The sequence below is a fragment of the Suillus subalutaceus genome (genome assembly GCF_016647625.1).
Source record: "Suillus subalutaceus strain FC151 chromosome Unknown DFJ58scaffold_14, whole genome shotgun sequence".
Lineage (NCBI taxonomy): Eukaryota > Fungi > Basidiomycota > Agaricomycetes > Boletales > Suillaceae > Suillus > Suillus subalutaceus.
Window position 1 is genome coordinate 1,777 of NW_024540263.1, and position 19,733 is coordinate 21,509.

General features: G+C 48.4%; 11 protein-coding genes across 11 annotated transcripts; 7 read left to right on the forward strand and 4 right to left on the reverse strand.

Moving 5' to 3' along the window:
• Positions 1-234: 234 nt before the first annotated feature.
• On the forward strand, positions 235-1,294 carry DFJ58DRAFT_723480 (uncharacterized protein; the record flags this gene model as incomplete). The annotated part of the gene is made up of 6 exons (XM_041385007.1): positions 235-276; positions 336-485; positions 535-641; positions 694-733; positions 785-1,055; positions 1,110-1,294. The coding sequence occupies 6 exons, from the start codon at positions 235-237 to the stop codon at positions 1,292-1,294; spliced, it is 795 nt and encodes a 264-aa protein (XP_041248225.1).
• A 189-nt stretch (positions 1,295-1,483) lies between these two features.
• DFJ58DRAFT_714204 (uncharacterized protein) lies at positions 1,484-3,643 on the reverse strand (the record flags this gene model as incomplete). Its single annotated transcript, XM_041383993.1, is given in 10 exon segments — positions 1,484-1,538; positions 1,589-1,702; positions 1,722-1,776; positions 1,826-2,042; positions 2,124-2,489; positions 2,540-2,961; positions 3,014-3,084; positions 3,132-3,178; positions 3,228-3,370; positions 3,550-3,643. 10 exon segments carry the CDS (start codon positions 3,641-3,643, stop codon positions 1,484-1,486), a joined length of 1,584 nt encoding a protein of 527 aa, XP_041248226.1.
• A 189-nt stretch (positions 3,644-3,832) lies between these two features.
• Positions 3,833-4,824, forward strand: DFJ58DRAFT_767074 (uncharacterized protein). The gene has a single exon (XM_041388840.1). The coding sequence runs from the start codon at positions 3,870-3,872 to the stop codon at positions 4,710-4,712; it is 843 nt and encodes a 280-aa protein (XP_041248227.1). The 5' UTR covers positions 3,833-3,869; the 3' UTR covers positions 4,713-4,824.
• Positions 4,816-5,883, reverse strand: DFJ58DRAFT_678659 (uncharacterized protein; the record flags this gene model as incomplete). Its single annotated transcript, XM_041383164.1, has 3 exons — positions 5,394-5,883; positions 5,053-5,335; positions 4,816-4,993 (listed from the first exon to the last, which is right to left on the reverse strand). Coding segments are annotated over exons 1-3 (918 nt in total), but the record flags the coding sequence as incomplete, so codon positions are not given.
• Positions 5,884-7,746: 1,863 nt separating this feature from the next.
• Positions 7,747-9,982, forward strand: DFJ58DRAFT_97030 (cytochrome P450). Its single transcript, XM_041395655.1, has 9 exons — positions 7,747-8,055; positions 8,112-8,433; positions 8,484-8,629; positions 8,690-8,805; positions 8,876-9,007; positions 9,058-9,247; positions 9,297-9,506; positions 9,568-9,703; positions 9,766-9,982. The coding sequence occupies exons 1-9, from the start codon at positions 7,875-7,877 to the stop codon at positions 9,833-9,835; spliced, it is 1,503 nt and encodes a 500-aa protein (XP_041248229.1). The 5' UTR covers positions 7,747-7,874; the 3' UTR covers positions 9,836-9,982.
• Positions 9,983-10,477: 495 nt separating this feature from the next.
• DFJ58DRAFT_767087 (uncharacterized protein) lies at positions 10,478-12,571 on the forward strand. Its single transcript, XM_041388841.1, has 5 exons — positions 10,478-10,621; positions 10,681-10,763; positions 10,816-10,904; positions 10,964-10,984; positions 11,031-12,571. The coding sequence occupies exons 3-5, from the start codon at positions 10,821-10,823 to the stop codon at positions 12,288-12,290; spliced, it is 1,365 nt and encodes a 454-aa protein (XP_041248230.1). The 5' UTR covers positions 10,478-10,621; positions 10,681-10,763; positions 10,816-10,820; the 3' UTR covers positions 12,291-12,571.
• Positions 12,572-14,024: 1,453 nt separating this feature from the next.
• On the forward strand, positions 14,025-14,591 carry DFJ58DRAFT_97089 (uncharacterized protein). Its single transcript, XM_041395656.1, has 3 exons — positions 14,025-14,170; positions 14,227-14,386; positions 14,438-14,591. Exons 1-3 carry the CDS (start codon positions 14,168-14,170, stop codon positions 14,470-14,472), a joined length of 198 nt encoding a protein of 65 aa, XP_041248231.1. The 5' UTR covers positions 14,025-14,167; the 3' UTR covers positions 14,473-14,591.
• Positions 14,592-14,709: 118 nt separating this feature from the next.
• Positions 14,710-16,537, reverse strand: DFJ58DRAFT_653826 (WD40 repeat-like protein; the record flags this gene model as incomplete). The annotated part of the gene is made up of 10 exons (XM_041381764.1): positions 14,710-14,933; positions 14,989-15,214; positions 15,269-15,389; positions 15,442-15,509; positions 15,564-15,642; positions 15,690-15,764; positions 15,813-16,193; positions 16,243-16,335; positions 16,388-16,401; positions 16,463-16,537. The coding sequence occupies 10 exons, from the start codon at positions 16,535-16,537 to the stop codon at positions 14,710-14,712; spliced, it is 1,356 nt and encodes a 451-aa protein (XP_041248232.1).
• A 119-nt stretch (positions 16,538-16,656) lies between these two features.
• On the reverse strand, positions 16,657-17,499 carry DFJ58DRAFT_767095 (ATP synthase E chain-domain-containing protein). The gene is made up of 4 exons (XM_041388842.1): positions 17,445-17,499; positions 17,324-17,389; positions 17,090-17,270; positions 16,657-16,969 (listed from the first exon to the last, which is right to left on the reverse strand). The coding sequence occupies exons 2-4, from the start codon at positions 17,339-17,341 to the stop codon at positions 16,899-16,901; spliced, it is 270 nt and encodes an 89-aa protein (XP_041248233.1). The 5' UTR covers positions 17,342-17,389; positions 17,445-17,499; the 3' UTR covers positions 16,657-16,898.
• Positions 17,500-17,569: 70 nt separating this feature from the next.
• Positions 17,570-18,093, forward strand: DFJ58DRAFT_653873 (Mss4-like protein; the record flags this gene model as incomplete). The annotated part of the gene is made up of 2 exons (XM_041381766.1): positions 17,570-17,696; positions 17,750-18,093. The coding sequence occupies 2 exons, from the start codon at positions 17,570-17,572 to the stop codon at positions 18,091-18,093; spliced, it is 471 nt and encodes a 156-aa protein (XP_041248234.1).
• Positions 18,094-18,197: 104 nt separating this feature from the next.
• Positions 18,198-19,654, forward strand: DFJ58DRAFT_97138 (uncharacterized protein). The gene is made up of 4 exons (XM_041395657.1): positions 18,198-18,709; positions 18,759-18,888; positions 18,937-18,989; positions 19,042-19,654. Exons 1-4 carry the CDS (start codon positions 18,301-18,303, stop codon positions 19,647-19,649), a joined length of 1,200 nt encoding a protein of 399 aa, XP_041248235.1. The 5' UTR covers positions 18,198-18,300; the 3' UTR covers positions 19,650-19,654.
• The last annotated feature ends 79 nt before the right edge of the window (positions 19,655-19,733 follow it).

Here is a 19,733-nt window from a genome sequence, read left to right on the forward strand (position 1 = left end):
GTAAGCCTGTTGCTTACTACATCGCTGACACAACCATTTCGATAACGGGTCTTACCTACATCGCTGATTGGACGCCATGCACGACACAGATCCGTATATATAGCTGTACTTGGAGATTATGTCTTTGTATCCTCAATCATACGCTCTTCCACGTTACCGTTTGTCTGTTAGTGTTTCCGTTGGCATTACAGCTACACCGAGATCTATTCCAATTCTTTATCTAAACCAACAAATATGCCATCATATGCCATAACAGGTGCAGCTCGGGGGATTGGCGTACGTGCAGCTTGATCGGCTATCACACTGCGTTTCTGACGACGTTTGAATTTGACCAGTTTGAATTTGTCAATCAACTCTCCGCTGATTCTGGGAACATCGTTTTCGCCCTTGTACGCAATGAGGCCACTGCGAACAAGCTTAAGGAGCTGGGAAGGCATAATGTCCACATTATCGAGGCCGATATCACTAATAACAAGGCTTTGAAGGTGGGTGCTTGACGCCTTGGATAGGGGCTGAATTGACGCTTTTGTCCAGTACGCTGCTGCAGAGGTTTCTCGATTGACAGGCAACTCGCTTGACTACTTGATCAACAACGCTGGGTTCGTAGAGTCTGAAAGAGAAGGATTGACTCTTGATTCGTAGTAAGATTTTTGTCTGCTTTTCGTTCTCGGAATGGCACTGAGTCGCGATTAGCTCCTCAGAAGAGTTGCTCACTAAGGATCTCCTGGATTCGGTATGCAGCCCTTCGCATGCGAAGACGGTAAAGCTAATGGAGCCTCTGTAGTTCAACATCAACGTCGTCGGTATCATCCACACCATCAACATCTTCCTCCCGCTACTCAAGAACGGAAAAGCAAAGACAGTCGTCACTCTCAGTACTGGATTAGGAGACCTTGATATGACGATGGGCTCTGAATTAATCACCTCTGGACCGTACTCCATCTCGAAAGCCGCGGTGAATATGGTCAATGCCAAGTATGCTGCTCAATACAAGTCAGAGGGCTTCATCTTTTTGGCGATTAGCCCAGGACTTGTAGACACTAGCACCAGGGCCCGTATGTTTTTGCGATATCCTCTAGGTTACCCACAGCTGATTACCGCTAATCTAGCTACTGAAAAGGAACTGGAACAGTTGATGGCGATGATTGGGAAGTTCAGAAACGCCTACCCCGATTTCACGGGGCCAATCACGCCAGAGACATCTGTCCGAATGCAACTCGAGGTCATCAATCGGATCACCGTCAATGACACTGGCGCGTTCATCTCACATAAAGGGAATAAGGAATGGTTGTAGGTTTCATAAATACTCTGATAAGCTCGCTAGCTTTGTACTATAAACAAGTTACTTGATGTCTTGCTAATCACTCGCCTTCCATCCGCGGCTTACAACTAATGTCAGCAATAACCTTCACGACAGCATTAACAGCGTGCACAATGTCAAGAGTGAGATACAATAATGAGAACATATACATATGTGCGCATCTCAGCGCCTTTTAGATCCTCGAGTGTCATCCAAACCTGGTGAAAGGCGCCGCTTTCTACAGAAGATGTGAGCGTTCAGGTCATGGATGAATGCAAGTCCACTCACCGGCCAAGGCGATCTTCTGGTTCCCCTGAAGGTGTCCTTCCTCCGACGTCCTTTATCGTGCCTCCATAGTCAAGACCTTCGACTGCAGGCGCATTGTTATCTCTGTCTTTGTACCTATTCTGGTTGCGGGGACCGGTTGGCACGCCGGGCGGGTAACGGTGAGGCTGGGCGGACTGGTCCTACTGGAGCTACAATGATGGTTAATACACCGGGAATAACTATATTAGACAATCCCACCTCCGCCGTATCCTCCTCGTCCCCGTCCAGCAAAGCCTCTTCCGCGTAGGCCTTGAGCCATTGCACGACCTCTGAATTGTGCTGGGGGTGCCCCACGGCCCATGTGCGCAGGCGCTGTAGGAGCTGGCGTAGGCGCTGGCGTCTGCACAGGGACTGGTGCCGGTGTCGCACTGCCCTCCATGTTGGGATACATAGGCTGCCCCATCGGTCCTTGCTCCTGCTTAGAAAAACAAACACATTCATGCGATGTTCATATCATTTTCTGTACGTATCTAGAGTAGGAAGGGTTAACCCATACCTGCATACCAAAGTCGCCACCCATGCCCATCATTCCCGGTCCGAAGCCGTCCTGCATGCCCATCTGCACACCCTGCTCCGGCGTGCCGTTCTGCCCTACTGGACCCTGGCCAGGGACGGGGCCATCTGGCATCAATGGGACCCCCGGTTGCATCTGCATACCCATATCACCATTCATGCCCATGCCCATCGGTCCCATGTTCATAGGTCCCATACCGGGCATTTCCATCATAGGATTCATCCCGACGCTAGGTCCCATCATGCCCTGGCTAGCAGTGTTCATCATGGCGTTGGCGCCCGTCATGACCATCGTACGGAGTTCAGGGGGCAAGGCTATTAGTTGATCTTCTGGCATAGCTGCGAAATTCTAGGGGGAAAGTAAGAACTATGGACCAAACAAATCACCATATAGCGTACGAGTACGTTGGTCTTGAGGACATTTGCAAGTTCGCCCAAGTCTCGTCTTCTGTAGCAGTATGCTTCCCAAGATATTTCATCAAATCCATAGTTGAACCAGTCGCTGATATCAGCCCCAGGAAGTCGCCACTGTTTTTCTGCCATTGTGCTGATGTCGACTTCAAGTATTGAGTGGCCATCAAGGATGCCAGGTATATCCGGATTTATAGAAGGATATGAAGGTGGTGCGATGGCAGGAGGAAGAGTTGAGGGGTCCAGACCTTCATGAAACACGGGCTGTTCTGGTGCAACAGAGACTGACTCGCGGGGAACAGAGGGTGTTTGGGGCGTGCCTCCTGAATGAACAGGGGGTGCTTTTGATGGTGGTACATTTCTATCACGAGGTGTGTACTCAGTTGTCAACTGCGAGTGTGTGGGAGGAGCTGTAGGAGTCGTCAATTTTCATGAGAGAAGAGACAAATGGAATAAACGAACGTCTGTTGGGAGTGGACTGCGGACCACCTGTGGAACGGTTTAAAGCAGGAGCTCGAGGAGGAACATTTGGCCTGAAACAAGTTGAGGGTAAAGCGACTCAATCCGACGTGGAGCTTACCGGTTGTCTATAGACCGTACAGGTTGGTCCATGATGATCTCAATGTCCTGCAAGGACATTAGTTGCTAGAGCCCGGCAGGTTCATGCTTCACGTACATCTTCATCACTAGACTCTTCCTCCCCCGCACCATTATCATCCCCAGTTTCGGACTCGTCAGCACCCAGACCAAAGGGCGGTTCTTCTTCTTCAGCCTTTGCTTCGAGGTCTTTGACCACCCCATTTGAAACTGCCTTTACAGCTTCAAACGGTATTCTGCAACAAGGAGAATTCAACAACGACAGTTTCACGCACTATTAAGGACTTACGCCTGTACCACTAATCGCACATCAGACGACAAAAGATAAGTTCAAGTTGGAGGATAAATACAGCAAATAGAGCCTCTGGGAAGAGTCTCCAAAGTATTTGAGCTGTTCTCACCAGAATTTGTTGCTAAATCTGCCTTTGGTGCCTCTGCCTGGAAGTTGGGCTCGCCGTACAGGAATGCATCGTCGTCGTCCCTAGCGAGGTGCATGTTAATTATTTGCTTGCAGCCTCATGGGATGAACTAACATTAACGATTTTTGCAACCTTTCAAAGGCCCAAAAAGTCAACGACCTCGAAGTCAAAGAGAGCACCGGTTTGAAGCGTGACTTTGTGACAAGATGTGACATGCTGTGCCTTATGGCCACGTGACTACGAGGTCTACAAATTATTCAAGTCTGCTTTGCTCTGCTCGAGAGTCGAGACGGACGTTAGCCATGATCTGCGTGAAGCCTGTTATTGCTTCGTCAATACCGCGAACAGCTCGAGGATATGTCGTGTCCGTGAAGCCTCCTCGCGTCTACGAGGGCAAACCGACACCGCGTCGCTACGGTGTGCAGAAAACATTCTTATACAACCAATACACCCGCATGCTCGAAGCCAGCGATAATTCCCCCATAATATTCCTCCAACACACAAATTTCGCAACTCAGCGGCTACAGAAGCTGAGGCGGGATATAGCCGATGCAAACGCCAAGTTTTCGGTCTCATTATCCTCTCCAACGCCTTCTCCAGCTGAAAACGGTGCTCCTACGCTAGCCGTGATGCGGACCTCGCTTTTTGGCGTTGCATTACGAGACTTTGCGCCTTTAGACGCGGAACAGGCAGCTCAAGTTGCAGGATTGCTTAAAGGCGGTCTTGCTGTCCTAACGCTACCATCATTCAACCCTCCCCAACTTGACGCCATCCTCCGTGCTCTTGATCGCTCAGTGCCTCCCAAGAAACCAGGGCTTGCACAGTCAGCACCGATAAAACCTCAAGATGACCCGAATTTTATTCCTGGTAGAAAGATGCAGAGGGTGAAACCCATCTTGACCCCAGAACTAGTGGTAATGGGAGCTCTCATCGAGAGGCGGGTATTTGGGATGGAGGGTGTACGGGATGTATCTAAACTGCCAACCCTAGACACTCTGCGGGCGCAGATAGTTGGGTTGCTGAGCTCACCAGCTGTACAGTTAGCTGCAATTCTCAGTGAGGCAAGTGGAGGGAAACTTGCGAGGACACTGGAGGGCTTGAAGAAGGGACTAGAAGAGAGTCAGAGTGCAGAAGCTTCATCATAGCATCTACTCAATCATTGCTGCACCTTCTTTTGTCGACTGGCCCTACATAGTTCACACACCACGCACTTTCATAGAAGAATGGTTAATATCAGTCTTTGAGGCAAAACTCCCATGTCCGATCCTCCCCTCCTTCGCCTGTTGTACCTCGACCATGAGCTCTCTCGCCTTTTGTCATGCGGTGTTCGTATCCTTTCCACATCTCCCTGTGAAATACAAACGAACGCAGAAGTTTATAATTTGGGTTCGGCGGAGTTCCTAATGATGCAGGTTTCGGAGGGTGTCTTTGCCAATCTTGGCACATCCCTAGGGGTGAATATAAGCAGCAGCCAATTAATGATACGAAAAGTGCACTTGCCAATTGGTGTATGGTGGAACGTTGCGCAGGGTAATGAGCACCGTCCCCCTTGCGCCCTGTACTGTAGAAGGCGATGAGGCATCTACTATATCCTCATCGTCATTCACGTTGTCATCATCATCATCGTCCACAGGTCTCTTCAGTTTTCGTGACAGATTAGGCGTTGGAATGATGCCTTCTGCAAGGCAGCCAACAACAGAACGGAGGAACCCCAGGATAAGTATCTGGTTAGATAGTATATTTCTGTCTTGGTCTGTTATACCCTTTCCTTCACAATGTCTCCTCAGCCTTTTCGTTTATATGACTTGGATCTCAATAAAACATACCTGCATGAGGAAAGTTGAACACGACACGATCAAACCGTCTCCCTTTCAAAGCATTGCACTTTTCGAATCTGGTCCCATCTACACCAAACAAAACCTCTGCACCGCGCTCCCGGAGGATATCCACTTTACTTCTCGCATCAGGGTATTTATCATAACATTCCTCCTCGGAATCATAAGAAGTCGCTGTGATATTCGATGGTGGGAGATGTTTCAGCGACGAAGGTGGATCGATGACCAGTGCATGCGCGAACGAGAAATTGCCCTCGCCGATCAAGAGTATTTTATTGGTAACCGTGAATGGGATGGTAGGTCGGAGAGCTGGTGCTTTCCCCTTGCCTTTATACTTCGTCTTGAGTTCTGCAGCTTCAGCGGCATGCGCGGCTTTCTCTTTGTTCTTGAGCCGAGTCTGCTGGGATTGCAGCGTTGCTTTTAAGGATGTTTTCTTTTTGTGCCCCATGACTCTCGATTCGAAGCGACCGGTTGGTTAAAGTACATACGAAAATTATATTGATATCGAGCTTTTATGGCATTGCTCCCGAGTCAATATAACGATCTTAAATTTCATGCTCTGCCGGAGTCTGCAGAGCTGAGCGTCGAGTTTTATGGAACACTGCTATATGCATGTTGTAGTCTCTTGTTTCACCATCGTTCAACTTCAGTCCCAACAATCCCCTCCCCTCATGCCACCGTGACTGTATTCGTGTTTCAATGCAGAATACAAGTGATTGCACTGGCAGCTGTTGTACGGCTGCGCGGTCAATGTCAAGACTCAACAGGTTGACGTGTGCTTGCTTCCAGTGCTCAATGCTCATGGGTCGGGAATTCATCGCCGTGCATTTCTCTTGCAGGTGCACACCGTGACAGTCTCAGTGCTCGAATTTTTATCGGTTTTGTGCGTATTCAACCTCGTCTGACTCGGTCGTATACTCTCAAGCGAGTCGTTCACTACTAATAGTGAGATGGAGCAGGTTTTAAATAGCAGAGCAGGCCATGTAGAGAAGTGTCGAGTGACATTGCAGATGCCCCTGGTCATCGTCACCGATTCATGGTTTTCATTTTTTTCCACCTGCCATCATGTCGGATTCGAGCAGCAGGGCGTCCTGTATGATCTCTGAGGCCATTGAGCTCCATCGGGCTACACTGAAGCTCCATTACCCCAGCCATTCTGGTCTAGTCAAAGGGAAGGCGGTTAGAATAGGAAAGGAAGGCAAATTGATAGACAGCGGTCGCATCGGGCAGAGCATAGCAGAAGAGCTCGAGGAAGTCACGTGTGTGTTATTGGTAGACCTAAACCCCAAATTACGAGATGGAAGCAATCGCATCCACATATTACTTTCGACAACGCCGTGCTTGCCATTCTGCCCGTAGCGCTACCTTTCGAGTATGGTGCGACAACATTCATTCCAGCTGCAGATTTACGAAATGACGAAGCGTATGTATACCGCGACCCACACACATTCCCGACTCGCCATCGCTCTGTGAACTTGAAATACAATGCCAAAGTCGCAGTCCTGGAGTAAAGACGTCAGCGTCGGAGAGGCAGTCCTGCCGGTTTGAAGACATTTCTCCTGCAAAGCATTGCCTGATGAAAGAATCAGCACAAAAATGAACGAACAAGATAAACACAATAATGTTGTTTGAAATGAGATTTGTCGCGTTGTACCTAGTCTCACGTGCACATTACGCCACGTACCAAGTGCACCTATTAAAATTTCTTTTGTCCGACTCACACGAGCCTGGGAGGATAGGGGAGGATGCGACTAGAGCTCAGGTCCTCCGAGTCATGAGTCGGATTCTTACTCCCGTCTAACCGACGATGTTGTTACGCGTTTCGAAGTTCGGCTATACATGATGCAGGCGGTGGGCTGAGTTTACCTTTCAATCTAGTGATCTTTGACTTACATCCATGTCACAGATACTTGTAGTAGTATGTACCATGAAAAAAAAAATCCGCGTGTCTACCATCTGCCACGCTAGCAGAATTACCTCAAAATAGTTCTGCCCACGAGTGGTTCTGCCAGCAACACTGGGTCACCGTCACTCATTGAATGTCTGTACATGGCGTCAGTTTGAAGTGACGGTGATCGCTTGTACCTCGAACTTGTGATCCAGTGCCAGGGAACCAGAGTAGACTCGTGAAAGGAGCTGGACAGTGGAATGGCCCGTTGGGCAGATTTCATAAGGACCTCGTTGTAGGTCGCATAAACTATTAACTTCGGTGACAATCCAACTCAGAACTGCCTGTGGAATTTCGAAACACATCAAGGATGCAAACCCACTACCAAAGTAGCGGGGACTGATCCTCGATCGAGGCCTCCAGCCCAACTGTCGCATCTTGCCCAATCCGGTGATCTGCTGCGTCGCAGAAACTGACTGGTGACAGCACATCGCTTACTATATCATAGTATGCTCAGGACAATGATATAAGATCTCGGAGAGCAAACCGCAGAGGTCGACCCATCTGTAACTAGTATCTGTTACATGTCTTCTGGCATAATCATCCTCCTTGTGACTGCAGCCACAGTTTTCTTCTACAGCCGTCGACGCGGTAGATTACCACTACCCCCTGGGCCACCTCCAAAGCTCTTTTTCGGAAATGCCCATCAACTTCTGCCAAAGAACGAGCCTTGGCGGGCGTATGTCACGTGGGCTGAAATCTATGGTTCACATCATCCAATTTCCCGCTTGCTGCAAGACTTGCTGACCTATACCTCATAGGGCCCATATTCTCCTTCCGCGTGCCCAACCGGCAGTTCATAGTGCTGAGCTCCCTAAAAGCTGCTACTGAATTGCTCGATGCACGCGCTACTATATACTTTGATCGTCCAAAAATGTGGATGTTAAAACTTGCGAAGCGCAATCTGAACCCATTCAGTATATCTTACAATCACCCGTATTTCAAGGCGTATCGCACGGTCTTCAAGAACAGTCTGAGTACCCGCGCTATACAGAACTACCAGTCGGTTCAAAATGAAGAATGTCGTGTGCTGCTTGACGGTCTGCACAAGAACCCTGACCGTTTCGCCGATCACATTGGAAAGTAAAATTCTTTGCGATTGCTTGTTTACTCGTTTCTCATCGGAGGTGTAGGAACACAGCGGTCGTTGTCCTTTATCTTGCATACGGCTGGAAGGTCACCGATAATGACCATCTCGTTAGTTTGCTGCAAGAAGCTTTTGACTCCACTGCCGTGTTAATTCGGCCTGGACGTTGGTGGGTCGAGGGGATGCCATTACGTGAGTCCCCCTTTCATTTTCCAAGTTATTATAAAACTGAGCTATTTAACCTTCCATGAGTGCGTTTCCTACCTTCATGGTTTCCAGGGGCAGGTTTCAAACGCACGGCCATTGACTATGGCAAAAAGATGAGTAGTATTGACACAGTACCATTTAACTGGACCAAACAGCAAATAGTGAGCTTTGCTAAGCAATCTTGCGAGTTCGTGTTATCCGTAGTCCTAACCAATTGTCGTCGCCGATCAGCAAAGCGGCAGTTATACGCATTCCTTCGTTTCAGAACAGCTCCTTCCGGAGGATGGGTCCACGGTCAGCGCCCAACAAGAAGATATCACTATGCGGTGCAGTCAGGTGATTTATGTAGGGGGATTTGACACCGTAAGATATCTTTTGTACCCTCCTTTTGAAACAATCATTGGCATGAGCAGACAGCATCATCCATGAAGTCTTTTATTCTGGCGATGGTGCTTTATCCCGAGGTGCAGAAGCTTGCGCAGGCAGAAATCGATGCCGTCGTGAGTCAGGATCGATTTCCCACGTTCGAGGATAGAGACAAGCTTCCTTACATCGGAGCGCTCGCCTTAGAACTCCTCCGCTGGGCACCCGTGACTCCGCAAGGTCAGCCACATGACTTTTTTGTAGTTCCCGCTCACCCTTAGCGACGCAGGGGTCCCGCACCACGCAATGAGGGAAGACGTCTACGAAGGGTACCGCGTTCCCAAAGGTGCGGCCATCATTGTGAACCTTGTGTCCATGTCACGGAATAAAGAAATGTACCCCGACCCATTGGAACTCAGACCTGAGCGCTTCCTTGGTCCCTCACCCCAATCGGACCCTCGTAAGTTCATATTTGGGTTCGGGCGCCGTAGATGTCCTGGTGTGTATCCTTTACGTGACGCTATCCAAGCCGCCACTGAACAGTGTCATCCTTTTTTCAGGATCGCATCTTGTCGAAGCCTCACTGTACCTCAATATTTCTTGTATCCTGGCTGCATTCACGATTGCCAAACCGCTTGATGAGAGAGGGGAAGAGATCACACCTCCCCCAGAATACGAGAATATTGGTCCAGTCTGGTAACTCGTCCTTCTTTGAACCTAAAATATATCCTTACACATATATTCTTACACACCCAAAGGCACCCTAAACCATTCGAATGTAGATTCATCCCAAGGAACCAGGATCTGTTGGCAACTCTCTCGCAATAATCAGGACATCAGCGGAATTGGGCTAGCCCACACGGATTAGCATGCTCACAGTAGATCATACGTAGTGTGGTAATTATATAACTACTTCGTACTGAGGGATCGATGTGACGTCGTGAGCCTATCGGCTTACAGTCGACTTCTGACTAGGAGGAAGGGATTTGGAAGGATCTGTATCTGTGCACATTTCAAGGAGCTGCTGCGGCATTTCGTCTGCCCACATCGCTCGAAGTTACATTGCGGCTAATCCACGGACGGACATCACTGACACTGCGTGAATAATGAAGTTCAGTACGGATGATGATGGTGGGAACAGAAGATCTGACGCACTTAATACCTAGAGTATTGATATGTTCGCTGGTAACACCGGAGCCAATTGCGTGTGAGATGGACTTGAGGTCAGCAGGCAAGCCAGAGTTGCGGGGACGTCACCCCCTATGTTTGTCACTGGTGCAGTGACGCCAGCATTATGAGGCCTTCCTAGAAACTTGATAGAAAAGAAAGGTGAACTTTGGGAACAACAAGACGAGATCTGAGCTCGCTTTTTCACGCTAGTACAACACTATTGTCAGACATTTCGAGTTCTCGGTTACTTACATAATTTCGTGACGCTGCGCGGCGCGCGCAGTTGATAACGGAACCAAACGCATCACTCCATCAACACGACCCGTCAGCGCTTCAGCATCTAATCATCAGTCTTGAATATTCTGGCAGCAGTTGTATCTTCTCTGTATCATTACGACAGAAAATCTAATGAATCGCTGCTGTTAGCTTTGGCCCATCTATCGGGTACGATCTCTTTCTCAATGAACATTTTCTAAAGGTATATTCTTTTGGACAATCCGCAGGAATCCGCGCGTCGCACAAGAAAGTCTGGCAGAAGAATTTTACTGATCGCAGTCCGCAAAGGAATGGCCCTCGGATCAGTCCGGTAGTCCAGAGTCTTGATTATCATCGGAAGTAATAAACAACCTAGTCTACAGACAACATGCAGGCAATCGAGGGGACGGCAGCCGACTCAAAAGCAAAATTCCCTCCTGTTTCGGACATCATTCTTGCTCTGCAAGACATTGTGAGTACCCAGTCTCATAGGCACTCGCGTCTACATATAATGATGTTCATTTTCTTCAGCTTGCACGTTCACAAGTGCCCGTATGTCTATTCCGATATACATTAGATGTTATCTCATGATTATCAGATTCCAGACCTCGAAACCCCATACTCCCAAGTCACTTCCCCCAATACAAACTACATTGCCATCGAGCTCAAAGATCGGACCGTCATCAGCACCATCATCATTGAACGCCACCAACAGCTAGATGCAATTTTGCACGAGATGTCAGGTCTGGACACAGTCATGGATAGTATCCAAAATCTTCGTCAGAAGCTCGTCGAACAGAGGGACAAAATTGTCCAGTCCATGACTCTGCACAAGAGACTTGCATCAGCTGTCTGGCGCCTGCCACCTGAAATTTTATCCCATATTTTCATGTATTGTCTCCCGGAAGAACAATACTTGTCGCCTACGCCACAGCTGGCCCCCATGCTGCTGACAAGAATATGCAGACGATGGAGGGATGTTGCTGCGGCCACGCCTGGTTTATGGTGCAGACTGTTTGTGGACGTCGACTACAGTGACTGGCAGCCAACAACCTTCGGTTGTAATTCGTGGCTCAAGAGATCACGACAATATCCTCTCTCGTTAGCAGTAAAGTTCCTTGCAGGTGGTATCACCAACCAACGAATCCTTCTTCAACCCTACCTGAATCAAATATCGTCTTTCTTTGCATATTTTCCCTTATATTGCACCGACACTCCATTTATGTTAACAGAACTCGTGGCACTTCAGGAGCTGGTCATACATAATCTTGATTATAATCCAGCTCTTGTACTATGGATCTCGCAACTGCCACTCACCCTTCGCAGTCTCAAGATGACTGGGGCGGGGCTTAATTTCGAGCAGCTGTCTTCTTTAAATCCCACATGGCCCCACCTAACAAATGTCCATGCCAGAATACTTAAAGAGAGTCAAGTCCTCATGTTGCTCCGCCTATGTCCCAACCTCTCCTCATTAACGACTCGCATGAGACCCGGACGGCAGGCATTAGTGCCATACACGCACACCAAACTTCAATCCTTTCGCATCACGGCTCCACGCACACCCGATCGCTGTCTACTTCGCCTGATGAATGCTCTTTTACTCCCCGATTTGCGAGTGCTTGAGGCTATCAATGTAACACCGTGGCCTCACAAGGAGTTCAAGGCATTTTTGGCACGCTCGAGGTGTCCCCTGGAGACCCTGATTTTTGGCGCCGGAGTGACTATAAAAAATGACCAGCGATCGGAATACATTGCCCTCATTCCTTCCCTTGAAGTAGTAGTGGATCCTGAGCTTCCTAATTGCCATGACTTACTCGTTTTGCAGTATATCAAATATTCTTCATACCATCTAGTATAGTACGACTATAGATCTCTCCAAGCAGTCAATAATTTATGATTGACAGTCACTAACAGTTTGTGCCGTATAGCGCACGCATGAGTTGGCGTTTCTGCCGTGGAGTGAAGCAAGAGATGCTTTCGAGGCGTTAGTAAAGGAGGGCGTTGTTAAGAAGCGGTGTAGACGCCCGCCCGTGAGGGGTAGGGACAGTGGGATGATGAGACGATGAACCAGAGCCTTGTGTGACTGTCGTGTAGTGTTGATGTCCTAAGTTCACGTGACAGGGAACGACCCAATTTGTGACAACTTAGTTTTCTTGAAGCTGACTCGCCATATGATAGCGTGTCTTGTCAGCTAAGTAGTCCATAATTTATCAATCATCGTTCATATTACATAGAGCACGCACGTCATCGAATCGCAATAATGCTTTCTTCACATAGTTAGATTACAGTGGAATCTTGAGGTAAGATCAGCGTGTGGGCTTGCATTATCTACATAAGTGATGTTCGGGTGAGATCTGGGTGACCATTGTACTTGTGAACAATACTAGGTACTCCACTCCGAGTCTAGACCTGTCTTCCGATGATTGATGTGGAGCAGAGGCCGATAGGAAATGCACCTTGTACAGTGCTGTTCCTTGATTGTTAGCATAGGTAGCTTGGAGTGGGGTTTGCCCTCGATCAAGTGAGATCTTGTGCCATTGATACCTGTGAGATGCTATATGCTCTCCCTCTAGCCTTAAATCAGACTACTTCATCTGTATAAGGGCTAGAGGGATGCATCCTGCGCTGTTCTTGGGACATTACTCAGGAAAAAGGTTAGCTATGGGCCTGGGTGCTACCCCTCTCGATCTTTCCATCTGCTGATAGCAGTGGAGAGGATGAGAGGAATTGGACACAGAGCCATTTATTAATATTGGCACTGGGATCGAGAGGACGACCATGTCTTTATCCTTCTCAACCTTTCTTTCTGCTCATTGTAGAATGAAAGGATGAAAACGATTAGACTTGGAGTCATCTATTAATATGCGAATCGGAAATAAGACGACGATCAGTGTGGTTTGTTTGTCTGGATGTAGCATACTGCTCACTTGTTGGTATGAGGTTAACGTACTTGTCTGTTATTGCACTCAAGTACTGTGCAACATGCATATGTTCGAAAACACATCCTGAGTGCTTGGTTCAACGAGCTCCATACTAGGCTTGACCTACTGCTCCTGCTTTCAGGGCTCGAGTCACATCGACAAGCCCAGCACCATCGGATATGACGGCCATTGCAGCACATATTTCGTATCAATTTGAAAAGCGGGCCCGTGTGACATTATTTGTCGATAAGCCTTTAGACTGATCTTGAAGATCGTAGACGCGATTGACATTGATATCGTATCACTAGGATGCTTCAAGACTCGATTGATTCGGCGGATCTGAGTAGTCGTGCTCGTCTATGACATTCGAGGACACGTTCGCGGACACAGACTCCAAAGGGCTTTCTCTGTCTCCGGATCCAAGTAGCCTACCATGCACCATGTTCGATGTCAGCTGCCAGTCGTATCGACCGCTCAAGCGCTCTGATCTGTCCGGTGCTCCTCGATCGTTAACATATAGAGTCAGGAGCACTTTCAAAGGACGACAGCGGTGTTTGGCGAGCTGCAGCAGAGATATTTTGGCGGTTTATAGTAAGCAGTGATAAGTGGTCCAGGTCAAGTAACAAAATACGGTTGTTTGGATCTTGTTTGGATCCCAAGCTTTCGCCAAACAGCCACTTCCCTTTTTGGACTGACACGTACTTAAGCTTAAGACTAATTATTGGTTCTTATCGACATCACACATACACCTGTTCATACTTATTCTCTTCTCCGAGTACCACACCACTCTTTCATCTTTGTTAAATTTGAATCAATGGTGCTTGTGTCGAAACCTTGTTTTTATGTTGATCCTGACGCAACGTGCTCATCTAGCCTACTGAATTTGACCTGCGAAGGAAGAATGCTCAATTCGCTAATGCAGTCCGGTCGGGCAAGAAAGCAGTGAAGCCTTCACACCAGGAGATAATGGCAAAAAGAAGTCCTATCAGCCTCTGGGCTCTGGGCGTCGTCCTGTTTGTTGTTATAGGTGGTGGTGAGTACAACCTGCCTTAGCGTGCTCATTCTGAATCTGACAATGCTGCAGTGTTATTTGAACTCGCCAGATTGGTATTCCTGTAATGCGCGGACACTCTGAGGAGGGCAATATATACACAAGACACTACTCCATGCCGTCCGCAGCTAGCATTTTCGAAAGGGCATACGTTACAAATATTGTATTCACCATGATCAACTTTGGATTCCATCATCGTTCCTCTTACACCGAACACTCAACTATCCTCTACTTCCACATCCACGCCAGAATTACTAACGCTGGCGCTGATACTCATACTTTGGCTGCGTGCACTGTTGGCGCCACTAGCTGCTACCCGCTTTGGAAGGACCAACTTCAGGAACGCTTTCGACGCCTTCCATAGCGTCGCCTTCGAGTTCCTTCTCATCGATCTTGACTTCGTCGCCAGCCCAGATACGCATAGTGGGTTGCCAGACCATCACTACGTTATCTTCTGAAGTGGTAGATGCAGTCCAGTTCTCGGATTCTCCTGGTGCCCAGCAAAAGTCTGTGGGACGTGCGGTATGGCCTGCGACCAACCGAGTATCATGATCTGAGCAAGGATACGCGCAAGTGTGACATACCTCCGTGAATGAACATGAGCTCCGGTGGTCCATCTTCCTGGTCGTCTGGGGACTGCTCCACACCAATCTGGTCAAGATCCCAGATGTTGATCCTTCTATCTCCAGAAGCAGATGCAAATACTGTAGAAGAGTGGGGAGACCATGCGAGATGAAGCACTTCGTCCGTGTGTGACTCGAAAGTGTGCAATTTTTTAGTAGGCGATCTGATATCGTGCAGCACGACGGTCTAGATGACGCTGAAATAAACTCCACCCACACGAGTGATTGAGTGCACACGTACCTTGTCTGCGCTGCCGGTGATTATGAGATAATCGGATGATGGGCTGAATGCGCATGATAAGATTTCCCTATCGTGTGCTTGAATTTTCGTCGTAGCTTCGGTTGGAGCTCGGGTGTCCCAGCTGAAGAAGCAATGAAGTTGGTTGGATGGAAATGCAAAAAAATCGCGCTTACATTAGAAGCATCTTGTCGTCTCCCACACTAGCAAATACGTTTTCCTGGGTCGCATGCCAATCTACGTCCTTTTCAACGAAGTAGTTAGTAACTTGCTTGCAAACGTGAAGGATGGCACGAACCCCGACAACAGAGTTGTGCCCCTTGAAAACAGTTGTCGGCTCGATGGTGCTAGTGCCCTTTGTATAGGAGTTTATATCCCTGGAGAACATCAGCAACGAGACCGTGCCCGAAGACGTTCCTCTCACCAGTGGCATACCGTCATATCCTCTGAAGCACCAAGAATATGTCCGCCTTTCACCGGGTTCCAGGCCAAACCAAACCTGCCCGCAATAAACCTTGGATACGTCCCGATCAATCAAATCACCCACCCTTCCTTCGTCTGCCCGACCAATCTGATATCAGGTTTACAAACACCCCCTCTCGGAGGCTCGGACGAATGCTTCGTCCGATCAAAAATAAGCACCTGTCCCGAAATAGCTTTCGTCGCGAGCAAATCCGGGTTCTGCGGCATATACCGCGCACGATTAACCTCTCCATCGTGGTTGAATTTCTGGGTAATTTGGATGCGAGGCTGGGGAGGGATGGTGTGTCCGCCGAGTTCACCGCGTTGTTCGTCGTAGTTATCGCGGTCGAGTTTTTCGTCGCGTTTGGGGATTTGGACGGTTGCGATTTGGAGGTAGTCTTGGGCTTGGCCGGAGGTGTGGGTTCCAAGGAGGAGGCGGTGGCTTGTGTAGGGCTTGTTTGCCGGTCTTTTTGCTAGATCAGATGAAGGTTAGAAGAGTGCAATGGTGTGCTTACGCGTCTTTGTCGGGGAACCATTGACACGTTAGACTTGGCCAGTCAAGTGCGTGCGTGATAACTAGGTCATATAGATACGGTGCGTTCTTTTTCCTGTGAAGGTGTTATGACTTGGAAAAGCTTTCAGTAAAGTAGGATTATCTACCATGTTTTATACTCCTGAAAAATGATCATCCTGCTAAATTGGAGGAAATTTTGGGGATGCAGATTGTTAACTGACCTCGTTTATGAGTTTGTTCTCCTCCTCAGCTGCGAGATCATCTTCCATATCCTCGTCCTGAACGGTGGGCTTCATCTCAGATAGTAGGTTGTACGGGGTGGATGAACGGAGTTGTGTGTAGCAGGTTTGGGTCAGTCGAGAACACGATGGAACAAAGGAGGAAGATAACAAGGCGCGTCGCGTGCCGCGCCTATGGATTATGTACATACACCTCCCAAACAGTATCTCGTTTTAAGCGCTATCCGGCGCTACGTCTGCATATCACCCAGTCATTCAAATTCGTTCATAAGACTAAGTTAAACGCGTCTCGAGCAGCACGGACAAACTCATTAGAGCAGCTCGAATGATATTGCTCATATGCCAAATTTACGTCTGCCACAAGAGTGATGGCAGTGATCTATAGGTATAGTTGACGGAGGAAAGGGCTACACGACCATTATAGATCTTTCTCCCATTTGGCAACGAGCTTCTCGAGGTCAAATCGTGGGTCTTCTGGGTTCGTGATAACTAGAGTTCAAAGTTAGTATACACATAGGAAACGCCCATAAGATGCGAAAAAAGAGGACGAAACACATTCCACAAGGGCTATGAAATTCGACATAGGAAAGTATTACGGACGCGACTCACCACCATCCGACCCCTTTGCACTCTCTTGCTTGTGTCTCCATGCATCCTTTGCCTGTGCTATCAACTGTTCACGTTGATGTATTGCGTGGTGTTCCTTGTCTTGGTCATGGGTTTTTTGCAGTGACCGACGGTGGTAGATGCCGTAGAAAACACCTGAAAGGAGAGCACTGTAGCGAGCAACCTAGTTCATAGCCGCTTGAGTTTAACAGACTGTAAATACGAGGAACGGCGCACGTTAAGTGTGGTGGACATTGTTCGACCCTTTTTTAACTTTCAATATGAAAGTTAATTCTAAGAAAGCTTTATATAATGAAATGTTAGCGGGCCAAGCAGATTGAAAGCGAGGAGCACTAACCTGGAGTGTGCTTATAGAAAAGCTGTTATGCAAGTTTCAGCGGAGCAAGTCGGCGTTTCCCGCTGACGTAATTCTTCCGTGCGGGGGAAGGTGTCGTGTTTAACAGTCATCCATATCCTTAGGTTATGACTGATCATGCATATGTCCCGCTCTTGCAAGGCAGTTGTTTCTGCCAGGCCGTTTCATATGCCGTTTCTGCTCATCCAATTTTGAGCGCGTATTGTCACTGTACGAGCTGCCAGAGATTGACTTGTAAGGCGGAACCACGTCGGTTTGGATGAAGAGTAATAATTTTCGAATTACAGCGTGTCCATTCATTCATACAATGCATTTCGACGCTTCTGCATTCACATGGACACATCCAGAGCCCCACGAGTCTCAATTAGACTTCTACGACAATATCCTTAAGCCATACAAGCGACGGTATAGGTGCAAGACCTGCGGCGTTGGGGTTGCATCCCACAACTATAATACCAACCGCGTTAGCATATGGGGCGCGACTTTGAATAGGAATGAGGATGGGAATATAGTCGGCTGGGATATTGCCAAGCCGACTGCTCATCAGTTCTATGGAACACGGATGCTGGATGTTAACGATGATTTGACTAAATGGGAAGGATATGAATCGAATTCAGATAATCTGAATTAGATACCATTGAGCTCGTTGTCCACAATTGTATCAAAGTGGATGTGGAAGTGGTCTCGGCGCTCCGAGTTGCCCGAACTAACCACGGCCACAGCAAAGTTCAATATATATTGTACACGGCTTGACCTTTCTCTTCTACCATCAGTTACTCACCACGCCAGCGCTCACGACCAGCAGCACATTTTTTGGTAAATTTTTCCAGGATAAAACATGGACGAAGATGTAGATATGGACGCTCCTCAGATTTCAACTCTCAGGGAAGATACCACTCCTCCTCCGCCCTCTCGAACTTCCAAATTCCGAGTAAAGTTACTGGTAACCGAGAAGAAGGGCAAGGGCAAGTCGTCCTCACCTAGTGTAGCAACTACCAACAAGAAGGCTGTTCCACTACCACCTCCACCCCCACCCCCACCGCCTGCCCCGCAGGCACGTGCGCATAGTGATGATGACGTTGAAGAGGAGGACGAGGAGGACCAACTCATTGACGACGAAGACGAATTACAACAGTCTGTTTCTACCCCTGCCATTACTGGTGGTACCAAGCGGAAGGCGCCAGCAAGGAAGCCAAAACCACGGAAGAGTGAAAAGCAGGACAAGGACCTCGACAAAAAACCCCATGGTAAGCCCCTCTTCCTAATCATCCGAATTCTATTAAACGGTACGAACAGAAACAGGCGAGGAAGTCGATGCGCAGGATGTCAGTGCACCCGCAGTTGCTGATAAACCCCCTCCGAAGAAAAGAGCAGCACCCCGCAGGCCTGCTGCTGCTCAACGGTCCAGAGCCAAGGCACCTCCCAAGTACGTAAACCAGAGTTCAAAATATATCAATAAATCAATACTTCTCAGGGCGGCGAAGGTCTTGGTAGTGCCTTCGTTGGATGAAGGAGCGCTGAGTGAATGTAAGTACTATCTTACTTCCCATGTACTTTATATTAACTCGGTTTGCATCAGCATACGCTGGAACCGCACCCTCATCACCACTTCCTCCTACTCGTGAGGGGGGTTCGGAACATGAGGACGCAGAAAATGTTCCTCCCCCTCTAGCCGAGGGTACAACAGAAATTGCACCCCTCCCTGTCTACCCTCTACCATCCAAACCATTCCCAGTGCAACCACCCCCAAAGATTGGAGCAGGCTTCGCACCCATGTTACCCCTCGACCGAAGCGGAAACAAAATCCGTCGTTGGAGAACCGCAAACCGTGAAATACGGGGCATTGCAGGCGGGCGATGGTTCGCTAGAACATGGGTTGGTGATAAAGAGTCTGAATATGCCAATGCAGCCGCAGCTTCACATAAAAATGGCGATACAGACAAGATTACGACGCCGAAAGGCGGCGGCTCGATATCTGCGCCGTTACTTGGAAAAGGGTCTAGCAAATCTAAGGTGGCCCGTGCTATGTCGGGCATATCGGCTGCACCTTCACGAGCAGGGTCTATTATTGCTGATCATCACCCTGTGAAAGCGCCTTCGAAGATGCGTAATATTGTTGCTGGGCCGGCGTCTGAAGAAGGCAATGATGCTCCCGTACAGAACACGCCAGAACAGATGGAGTCATAGATGGCTTGTTTCATGTAATTATGTTTTGATTATGTTTTGTACTTTTTGGATTAATGTTATACCTTACTATACTGTTGTCCATGC